Genomic DNA, 11,919 nt, shown 5'->3' with positions numbered 1-11,919 from the left:
GTGAGTGATACTGATACAGGTTTCCCGAGCTCCTCCATTTCTGTATTGTAGCACCCTGCACCACTGAGATGGGTGTGCGCTTAGTGCTTGCAGTCTCCTATTGGTCTACATGGTCACACCCTCATGAGCTGTAGGGCAGCACCAGATATTGTGGAGCTCTGGGAGGAAAGCTGCTTCAGTGTACATTTCCGTGGTTTCCACTCTGGGCAAGGGGCATGTAACACATAACTGGGATTTCATCTTTATTGTAGTACTTAGTTGCACATATTAATTCCATGCATGTTGCTGGAATTTCTTTACTAAACTCAACCCCAGTGACTGTGGGGGTAGCTTAAAATGCACTTTGAGACCACACATCTGACTAGACAACTATGTCATTGTTTCATTGCTGTTTGCAGGCCCCTAATTTGCTGATCTTTCATTTATAGGTTGTAATTGAGACTCTGTCAGTTGGAGCGACCATGCTGCTGCCTCCTTTACGGGAGAGGATGGAGTTACTGCATTCACTCTTGCCCCAAGGACCTGACAGATGGGAAAGTCTATCCAAGGGCCAAGTATGTATAATTTAACAAGTTTGGATCCCATTATTCCATTCATGTTTCAGTTGTCCATCTTCTGGTAATGGAAGTGTTTGACTGACACTACATACTTGAGCATACCGTATTTTTATCACCTGTATTCTATGTACCCTGTGTAGAACACACATTTGTTAGGTATGCTACTGTACAGCAGTGTGTTATAAAAGAAAGTCTTTTTTCAGCCACAAATGTCAGTATTTCTAGGTTGTACAGTGCAACTTTTTTACTGCGCTTTCTGTAAGCCAGCATTCTTTGAAATTCTGGTAATTGATGAGAGCTAATGACAATCGGCCATTTGCTCGCAAATACCAGAAAACTGACAAAAATGGCCGTTCAAACAGATTGGTTAAATTAAACAGATTATCCAACTTCTCTGAATGACATTTGTTTTAGTTTTCCAGTGTTTGGGAGTGAATGGGCTCCCATACATTTACTTCCATACTGTACATTACCAGATATTTATTCCAACCACCCACCTACAGTAGTTGGATGATTGGATAGATAACCGTAAAGTGTGTGGTAAAAGATTACCTTTCCAACCAGCCAGTGCATTTAATAAAACTAATTTGTCTGAATGACCATTTTTGTCCGTTTTCTGGCAGTTGAGAGCAAATGGTTGTCCTTTGCTCTCCATCAATTACCAGATGTTGTTACAGTCAACCGACTGGTTGGAAAGATATTCTTTTGGTGCCTGGCTAGCTTAATACTATGGTGCATAATAGCACACAGTTAAATGGCTCATGGGAGTATAATAATATCAGCTGTGCTCATATTTGATGTTGTATTCTTGTTCCAGAGAATGCAGCTGGATATCATTCTGACAAGCTTGCAGGATCACACACATGTGGCATCATTACTTGGATACAGCTCTCCCTCAGACTCCACAGATAGCTCCTCCCTGCCTCTCCCCTATGGCTCAAACTCTGACTCCAGCTATAGCTCTCAGAGCAGCCACCCAGACACTCACCTGGCTGAGATTCTGATGAAGACACTTCTGAGAAACTTGGGCTTCTACACGGTGAGTGCAACGCATATTGATGTTTTCATTCATGAGCCAGTGGGTAACTTAAGTCATACGAAGTAGATTTTGCTTTTAATTGTCATAGCCTTAACGTCACTAATTTCCTTTTAGTACTTTAGCAGCGTGGTTATTGTTTTAATATATAATAATTAGCTCATGAAAGATTTTATGCTGTAATTCCTTTTTTTTTTCCAGATAAGCCACAAAGACACATCAAAAAAGTTATGTGCAGGATAAAATTGTTTATAGGTCCCTTTTGTACATATTTCATAACATATCCAGTTATTTTATCATAACACTCAGCAGCGTTAATGGCATAATGTATAATTTGTCACTGACTATAGTAACTGTGTCTTGCAGTAAACATTGACTACTAAGCATGATGAATTTGTCATTTTCAGGTTTTGGAATAATGTGTCCCCATATCTTATTCGCATTCCCTTCCAAATAAATGTTACTTGTCTTAAGCATGTCACTTGGCTGGTTCAGTCAGGATGTGTGCTCTTGGCATTTGCAGTGAATGCCATAATGCAGTCAGTGACATGCTGTGAGGTCAATGGCTGTGGTAGTACTGTTGGGAGGGGGGGTGATATGAGGGAGACACTGAGCTGGATATAGGGACAGTGCAATGGGGGGACACTGGGTTGGATGGGAAGGAAGTGCAGTGAGATGGAGGTGGGAGGGGGAACACTAGACTGGAGAAGGGGGGCACTGTGACTGGGTTGTCTGGGAGTTCTAGGTGAGGGAGTGGGTAGAGCAAGGGAGTAAGAGAAGCTGGTTAGGGGGGAGACATTTGGATGGGATGGGGGTCATTGAAAAGTTGGAGAAGGGGCAGTTCAAGTGAGATGGGGGGAGGCCAGTAGGCTGGAGAGATGGATGCGCTGACCTGGTGGTGTTGCTGCAGTAAACAGTATGTCTTCTTAGCATCGCCTCAGCCTCCATATCTCTGCTTCGGCTGCTCCGTGCTGCTGCTGGCATCTGATCATGTGTTTGGATAATGTGTCTGCTGGGGAAGGGAGGGGTGGTGCAACCGATTCTGTGGGAGGAGACTGGTGTTGTACCCAGCCCACAGACACCAGCAGCAAGTGTCCGTGAGAACTGGACACTTTCCCTAGGTGGAAAGAAACTGATGATGTGCCCGGCCCTCAGACTCCAGTAACCTGCGTCAGTGAGCAGAACTGTGAGGACTGGAGGCGGAGTCTTTCTCCAGCTCTCTAGCTGACATGCAGCCCCCTCAGTGAAACAGCCTTGACTTTGTGCTGGGGAACATTTTCACCAACACACCCATAAGATGTAACATCTCTGCATGTGCTCTAAGACACCTCACTGTGCTCGGTGAGACCTTAAATATGCGCAGTAGTAAAAAAAAATCACTCCATTATGTCAGACATCGGCAGTGCATATATCGCTGAATCAGGCCTTTAAAGTCCAGCGATTATTTGAACAGCTGCATTGTTTTTATGTTACGTCCAGTCATTTATCCGAAGCCACTCGCAAGTCATGGTAGCTCTCTTTTCTATAAACAACTAAGGGGGACATTTACTAAGCAGTGATAAGAGCGGAGAAGAGAGCCAGTGGAGAAGTTGCCCCATCAACCAATCAGCAGCTCTGTATCATTTTATAGTATGCAAATTATAGATGTTACTTCAGTGCTGATTGGTTGCCATGGGCACTTCTCCACTGGCTCACTTCTCCGCTCTTATCACTGCTTAGTAAATGTCCCCCTAAATCTTTTAATTTTCCCTTCTCTTTTGCTTCAGCTGCTTCTTTTATGCCACTGACATTTGGCTATTTAGCAGTTCTTTTACAAAGATGGCTCCTGTGACACTGCAGAGATGAGTTGACCTGGAAGTATGTTGTTTTTTTTGTGCTTGCCTTTGGTTTATTAGGGGATTTCCTTATTATCGTCTCTATTCCAGGACCAAGCTTTTGGTGAACTAGAGAAGAACAGTGACAAGTTAATTGTAGGAGCTTCCTCTTCAGAAAACAGCCAGCCGGCCCACCTGCATGAGCTGCTGTGCTCCTTGCAGAAACAGCTGCTGGCATACTGCCACACAAACAATATAAGTGAGGTACGCAGTGTCTCTCTTTATATGGTTATGGAAGTAGGATATTTGGAGGGTGTTTAACCAGTGCAATAGAATGGCTTCTTCTACAGTAGCTTACCTACATTTCCTTTTATTTCTGTTAATGTAAGAAATCCAGTGCTCTCAGTGGGTTTCACTTGATTGAAAGCAGTAGGTCACACTACTATATCTATAGCAATAATGTTTACTTAAAGTATCCACAATGAGATACCTTGCACATATTGCTTTCAAAGGCGCTGAGAAACCACTGTTACACTATATAAAGGTTGATTATGATGATAAAAATAAGGCTTTTCTTTGTAATAGAGCCATCACTTTAAATAAAAGTAGTGGGATACAGTACTTCTGGGACAATTATTTTTTAAAATGTATTTTCTTTTAGTTAAGTAATTGCTTGGAAGAGGTGACTAATTTCAACAAAACTGTTAGATTACCCTTTTTTATGTGAGAAATATTTGTTTGATACTAGTCTGTTATGCGGAAGGGCTGTGTTCCCCTCCAGCACTGGTTCGGTCAGTAAACAAATACAGGTATGTGCGGCATTGTAGAAGTTAAGGTGACCAATGATTTGACGTCCTCAAATATTCTGCAAATCCATGACATGTGCATGCTCACTGTTGGCTATATAACATATGTCAGTGCTTTCCTTTCTCTTTAGAACTCCAGCAGTGTCGCTTTACTTCACAAACATCTCCAGCTTCTGCTCCCTCATGCTACAGACATCTTCTACCGCTCTGCAACACTACTGAAGGAAAGCCCATGCAATGGGAGCGTGGGAGAGAAACTGCGTGGTATGTGTTACTCTAGGTGTTACACATACGTAACCTGAACACACACATGATCACGTAACTCCTCTAGTGTTGCATCTCTGTAGTGTTACAGCTGTCTGTCTATCGTAGTAATACCAATAAAAACAAGATAATCACATACTACTCATATTACAGAAAATGTATCAGTTTCAACAAGCAAAGGAAACCACACAATGATGTAATTGTGGTATAATAGGAAAATGCAATTTGATATATCTAAATGATCACGATTTTCTTTAACAAATATATAAAATTATCAACAAGTTTTGTTTTCTGTATAAACCTTTTTTCTCTTTCATCCACTAGGGGACACTGGAACAGCTTATACAGTAGGGGTGTGAACCTTGCAACCGGAGGTGTGGCACAATCTAAAAATTAAACATTGTCTGCACAGCCGGCTCCTCCCACTTCACGCCCCTCATCCCTCAGTTTAAAAAATTGTGCCTAGGAGGTACAAGTACAATCGGAGCTCCTGCTCCATTACAAAGAATACTTTAAATGAGACTGAGTCAACCTAATGAAAAGGGGGACAAAAATGTCTTAAGACTAGAAAGACAATGATTCCTAATAAAAGGGATCTGCATCTCTCCACAGGAGATCCGGAGCAGCAGAGCAGACAAAAGTAGAGTGAGTACTGGTTGTTCAAAGGGGCCCTAGTTTTAGAAGATAGGGGTATTAACTAGATCCGCAGCTAGTGTAGCAATGCAGAGCCAGTGTAGCTCAGTGCACTAACACCAATTTAAGGCAGAGACCCGGGTTCGTGTCCCACTCTGAACTAATTTAAGCTCTGAGGTGTTGTGATTATTTCTCCCGGCTCCCAGAGCGCTAAGACAGAGAGCAGTGCAAGCAGCGTATCCCGGCTCCCAGAGACGCGGCAGCAGCGCTAAGACAGAGAGAAGTACAAGCAGCGCATCCCCTGCTAGACACCCCCCGTCCCTCCCTCCCTCCCTCCCACAGCTCACTGTGCGCTCAGCACAGTGCAGGAGATCCAGCCTCCCACTAATCATTTATCTACAGCCGTTTTCCGCTGACAGTGAAGCGCTGTAACACACTCGCGGCAAACTCCGCGCTCAGTTCAGGAGGCTGGGGGAGAGTATTAACTATACGGCGGGGGGGGTGACTCACAGGGCATGGCAGCCACAGAGCACAGGAGGCATCTCACTGCGGGACGTGCGACGCAGTCAGGCGGCCACAAGGGCTCCAGTGTTTAAAAACAATAAACGGGGAGCAGGTTAGCAAATACCAGATATCTAGTACTTGGGCTCTAATCAGGCGCAGATAATGATATTTTAGAAGCGCTAAAACATTAAGGAGGGTTTAATGATCCTTATGGAAATTTTTAATGGTGGCCATTTTTAATGAAATGCGCCGAAATGAGCTATAAACAAAACACGCCCCTCTTAGTGGGGACATGAAATCTGGCCAGTCAAAATAGAGGGAGGGACCTTATTTAAAATAGATGAGTTTGCTCCCTTTACTGATAAGACATTTGGCCAGTTTAAAATTCAAAGCCTCCCTCTTCTGGTGAATAGTTGTCTATGCTGCTAAGGATCCTCCAGTATTTGAATCATGCATTTTTATGCTTTATATTTTCAAGGACTTCTATTTAAAAGATCCTGGGAAAATAAAAGGAAGTTACTGAACATCAACCCCGATCATCAAAGCTGAATCACAGTTGGGTGTGCGAGGGTTGTTAGAAGGCTGGTATAAAGATATTTATTTAATAATTATTTTTATTTTTATTTCTCTGACGTCCTAGTGGATGCTGGGAACTCCGTAAGGACCATGGGGAATAGCGGCTCCGCAGGAGTCTGGGCACATCTAAAGAAAGCTTTAGGATCACCTGGTGTGCACTGGCTCCTCCCCCTATGACCCTCCTCCAAGCCTCAGTTAGATTTCTGTGCCCGACGAGAAGGGTGCACACTAGGGGCTCTCCTGAGCTCTTTGTGAAAGTTTTAGTTTAGGTTTATTATTTTCAGTGAGACCTGCTGGCAACAGGCTCACTGCATCGTGGGACTAAGGGGAGAAGAAACGGACTCACCTGCGTGCAGAGTGGATCGGGTTTCTTAGGCTACTGGACATTAGCTCCAGAGGGACGATCACAGGTTCAGCCTGGATGGGTCCCGGAGCCGCGCCGCCGGCCCCCTTACAGAGCCAGAAGAGCGAAGAGGTCCGGTGAAATCGGCGGCAGAAGACGATCCTGTCTTCAGATAAGGTAGCGCACAGCACCGCAGCTGTGCGCCATTGCTCTCAGCACACTTCACACTCCGGTCACTGAGGGTGCAGGGCGCTGGGGGGGCAGCGCCCTGAGACGCAATAAATCGTTAAAAACCTTATATGGCTAAAATAAATGCATCACATATAACTCCTGGGCTATATGGATGCATTTAACCCCTGCCAAAACATACAGAAAAACAGATGATAAGGACGCCGAGAAAGGGGCGGAGCCTATCTCCTCAGCACACTGGCGCCATTTTCCCTCACAGCTCAGTTGGAGGGAAGCTCCCTGGCTCTCCCCTGCAGTCACTACACTACAGAAAGGGGTTAAAAAAGAGAGGGGGGCACAAATTAGGCGCAGTATAAACAATACAGCAGCTATAAAGGGAAAAACACTTATATATAAGGTTATCCCTATATATATATAGCGCTCTGGTGTGTGCTGGCAAACTCTCCCTCTGTCTCCCCAAAGGGCTAGTGGGTCCTGTCCTCTATCAGAGCATTCCCTGTGTGTGTGCTGTGTGTCGGTACGTTTGTGTCGACATGTATGAGGAGAAAAATGATGTGGAGACGGAGTAGAGTGTCTGTAATAGTGTTGTCACCCCCTAGGGGGTCGACACCTGAGTGGATGTACTGTTGAAATTGCGTGACAGTGTCAGCTTTGTATAAAAGACAGTGGTTGACATGAGACAGCCGGCTACTCAGCTTGTGCATGTCCAGACGTCTCATACAGGGGCTCTAAAGCGCCCGTTACCTCAGATACAGACGCCGACACGGATACTGACTCCTGTGTCGACGGTGAAGAGACAACCGTGATTTCCAATAGGGCCACTCATTGCATGATTGATGCAATGGAAAATGGTTACACTTTTCTGATAATATGAATACCACCAAAAAAAAGGGGTATTATGTTTGGTGAGGAAAAACTTCCTGTAGTTTTCCTAAATCTGAAAAATAAAATGAGGTGTGTGATGATGCGTGGGTTTCCCCCCGATAACAATTGATAATTCTAAAAAGTTATTGGCAGTATACCTTTTCCCGCCAGAGGTTAGGGTGCGTTGGAAAACACCCCCTACAGGGGATAAGGCGCTCACACGCTTGTAAGAACAAGGGCTCTACCCTCTCTTGAGATGGCCGCCCTTAAGGTTCCTGCTGATAAAAAGCAGGAGGGTATCCTAAAATGTATTTTCTCTATCGTCCTAGTGGATGCTGGGGTTCCTGAAAGGACCATGGGGAATAGCGGCTCCGCAGGAGACAGGGCACAAAAAGTAAAGCTTTAGGATCAGGTGGTGTGCACTGGCTCCTCCCCCTATGACCCTCCTCCAAGCCAGTTAGATTTTGTGCCCGGCCGAGAAGGGTGCAATCTAGGTGGCTCTCCTAAAGAGCTGCTTAGGAAAGTTTAGCTTAGGTTTTTTATTTTACAGTGAGTCCTGCTGGCAACAGGATCACTGCAACGAGGGACTTAGGGGAGAAGAAGTGAACTCACCTGCGTGCAGGATGGATTGGCTTCTTGGCTACTGGACATCAGCTCCAGAGGGACGATCACAGGTACAGCCTGGATGGTCACCGGAGCCTTGCCGCCGGCCCCCTTGCAGATGCTGAAGTAAGAAGAGGTCCAGAATCGGCGGCAGAAGACTCCTCAGTCTTCTAAAGGTAGCGCACAGCACTGCAGCTGTGCGCCATTTTCCTCTCAGCACACTTCACACGGCAGTCACTGAGGGTGCAGGGCGCTGGGAGGGGGGCGCCCTGGGAGGCAAATGAATACCTATTTTGGCTAAAAATACCTCACATATAGCCTCCGGAGGCTATATGGAGATATTTAACCCCTGCCAGAATCCGTTAAGAGCGGGAGACGAGGCCGCCGAAAAAGGGGCGGGGCCTATCTCCTCAGCACACAGCGCCATTTTCCCTCACAGAAAGGCTGGAGGGAAGGCTCCCAGGCTCTCCCCTGCACTGCACTACAGAAACAGGGTTAAAACAGAGAGGGGGGGCACTAATTTGGCGATATGCTTATATATATATTAAGATGCTATAAGGGAAAACACTTATATAAGGTTGTCCCTATATAATTATAGCGTTTTTGGTGTGTGCTGGCAAACTCTCCCTCTGTCTCTCCAAAGGGCTAGTGGGTCCTGTCCTCTATCAGAGCATTCCCTGTGTGTGTGCTGTGTGTCGGTACGTGTGTGTCGACAGGTAGGAGGACGATGTTGGTGAGGAGGCGGAGCAATTGCCTGTAATGGTGATGTCACTCTCTAGGGAGTCGACACCGGAATGGATGGCTTATTTAGGAAATTACGTGATAATGTCAACACGCTGCAAGGTCGGTTGACGACATGAGACGGCCGACAAACAAACAATTAGTACGGTCCAGACGTCTCAAAAACACCGTCAAGGGTTTTAAAACGCCCGTTTACTTTAGTCGGTCGACACAGACACAGACAGGGACACTGAATCCAGTGTCGACGGTGAATAAACAAACGTATTCCTTATTAGGGCCACACGTTAAAGGCAATGAAGGAGGTGTTACGTATTTCTGATACTACAAGTACCACAAAAGAGGGTATTATGTGGGATGTGAAAAAACTACCATAGTTTTTCCTGAATCAGATAAATTAAATAAAGTGTGTGATGATGCGTGGGTTCCCCCCGATAGAAAATTATGGGCGGTATACCCTTTCCCGCCAGAAGTTAGGGCGCGTTGGGAAACACCCCTTAAGGTGGATAAGGCGCTCACACGCTTATCAAAACAAGTGGCGGTACCGTCTATAGATAGGGCCGTCCTCAAGGACCAGCTGACAAGGCTGGAAAATATAATAAAAAGTATATACACACATACTGGTGTTATACTGCGGCCAGCGATCGCCTCAGCCTGGATGTGCAGAGCTAGGGTGGCTTGGTCGGATTCCCTGACTAAAAATATTGATACCCTTGACAGGGACAGTATTTTATTGACTATAGAGCATTTCTATATATGCGAGATGCACAGAGGGATATTTGCACTCTGGCATCATGAATAAACGCGATGTCCATAACTGCCAGAAGATGTTATGGACACGACAGTGGTCAGGTGATGCAGATTCCAAACGGCACAGTATGGCCGTATAAAGGAAGAGGACTTGTTTGGGGTCGGTCCTTCGGACCTGGTGGTCACGGCAACTGCTGGAAAATCCACTGTTTTTTACCCTAAGTCACATCTCTGCAGAAAAAGACACCGTCTTTTCAGCCTCAGTCCTCTCGTCCCTATAAGATCATATCTGCCCAGGGATAGAGGAAAGGGAAGAAGACTGCAGCAGGCAGCCTATTCCCAGGAACAGAAGCGTTTCACCGCGTCTGACAAGTTCTCAGCATGGCGCTGAGACCGTACAGGACCCCTGGATCCTACAAGTAGTATCCCGGGGGTACAGATGGGAATGTCGAGACGTTTCCCCTTCGCAGGCTCCTGAAGTCTGCTTTACCAAGTCTCCCTCCGACAAGGAGGTAGTATGGGAAAAAATTCACAAGCTGTATTCCCAGCAGGTGACAATTAAATTACCCCTCCTACTACGGAAAAGGGGTATTATTCCACACTATATTGTGGTACTGAAGCCAGAAGGCTAGGTGAGACTTATTCTAAAAATTTTTTTTTGAACACTTACAAAGGTTCAAATTAAGATGAAGTCACTCAGAGCAGTGATAACGAACCAGGAAGAAGGGGACTATATAGTGTCCCGGGACATCAGGGATGCTTACCTCTATGTCCCAAATTTGCCCTTCTCACTAAGGGTACCTCAGGTTCGTGGTGCAGAACTGTCACTATCAGTTTAAGACGCTGCCGTTTGGATTGTCCACGGCACCCCGGGGTCTTTACCAAGGTAATGGCCGAATTGATGATTCTTCTTCGAAGAAAAGGCGTCTAAATTATCCCTTACTTGGACGATCTCCTGATAGGGGCATAGTCCAGGGAACAGTTGGAGGTCGGAGTAGCACTATCTCGGATACTGCTACAATCAGCACGGGTGGATTCTAAATATTCCAAAATCGCAGCTGATCCCGACGACACATCTGCTGTGCCTAGGGATGATTCTGGACACAGTCCAGAAAAAGGTGTTTCTCCCGGAAGAGAAAGCCAGGGAGTTATCCGAGCAAGTCAGGAACCTCCTAAAAACAGTGCATCATTGCACAAGGGTCTTGGTAAAAATGGTGGCTTCCTACGAAGCAATTCCATTCGGCAGATTTCACGTAAGAACTTTTCAGTGGGATCTGCTGGACAAATGGTCCGGATCGCATCTTCAGATGCATCGGCGGATAACCCAATATCCAAGGACAAGGGTGTCTCTCCTGTGGTGGTTATAGAGTGCTCATCTTCTAGAGGGCCGCAGATTCGGCATTCAGGATTGGATGCTGGTAACCACGGAGCCCAGCCTGAGAGGCTGGGGAGCAGTCACACAAGGGAAAAATTTCCAGGGAGTGTGATCAAGTATGGAGACTTTTCTCCACATAAATATACTGGAGCTAAGGGTAAATTTATAATGCTCTAAGCTTAGCAAGACCTCTGCTTCAAGGTCAGCCGGTATTGATCCAGTGGGAAAAACATCACGGCAGTCGCCCACGTAAACAGACAGGGCGACACAAGAAGCAGGAGGGCAATGGCAGAAACTGCAAGGACTTTTCGCTGGGCGGAAAATCATGTGATAACACTGTCAGCAGTTTTTCATCCCGGGAATGGAAACTGGGAAGCAGACTTCCTCAGCACGACCTCCACCCGGGAGAGTGGAAACTTCATTGAGAAGTTTTTTCCACATGATTGTAAACCGTTGGAAAATACCAAAGGTGGACATGATGGCGTCCCGTCTGAACAAAAAAACGGGACAGGTATTGCGCCAGGTCAAGAGACCCTCAGGCAATAGATGTGGACGTTCTGGTAACACCGTGGGTGTACCAGTCGGTGTATGTGTTCCCTCCTCTGCTTCTCATACCTAAGGTGCTGAGAATTATAAGACGTAGAGGAGTAAGAACTATACTCATGGCTCCGGATTGGCCAAGGAGGACTTGGTACCCGGAACTTCAAGAGATGCTTACAGAGGTCTTATGGCCTCTGCCGCTAAGAAGGGACTTGCTTCAGCAAGTACCATGTCTGTTCCAAGACTTACCGCAGCTGCGTTTGTCGGCATGGAGATGGAAAGCCGGATCCTAAGGGAAAAAAGGCATTCCGGAAGAGGTCATTCCTA

General features: G+C 46.0%; 1 protein-coding gene across 9 annotated transcripts in view; it reads left to right on the top strand.

Annotated features, from left to right (window-relative positions):
• Positions 1 to 11,919, top strand: part of HERC1 (HECT and RLD domain containing E3 ubiquitin protein ligase family member 1) — a 475,564-nt gene that overhangs the window by 107,838 nt on the left and 355,807 nt on the right. For all 9 annotated transcript variants that reach the window (XM_063926542.1, XM_063926546.1, XM_063926547.1 and 6 more), the window contains 4 exons: positions 429 to 554; positions 1,375 to 1,596; positions 3,519 to 3,671; positions 4,345 to 4,477. In XM_063926542.1, coding sequence (XP_063782612.1) covers positions 429 to 554; positions 1,375 to 1,596; positions 3,519 to 3,671; positions 4,345 to 4,477 — 634 coding nt within the window. The remainder of the gene's footprint in view (positions 1 to 428; positions 555 to 1,374; positions 1,597 to 3,518; positions 3,672 to 4,344; positions 4,478 to 11,919) is intronic.

The sequence above is a fragment of the Pseudophryne corroboree genome, chromosome 6 (genome assembly GCF_028390025.1).
Source record: "Pseudophryne corroboree isolate aPseCor3 chromosome 6, aPseCor3.hap2, whole genome shotgun sequence".
Lineage (NCBI taxonomy): Eukaryota > Metazoa > Chordata > Amphibia > Anura > Myobatrachidae > Pseudophryne > Pseudophryne corroboree.
This window is presented reverse-complemented; position numbering and strand designations above follow the sequence as displayed.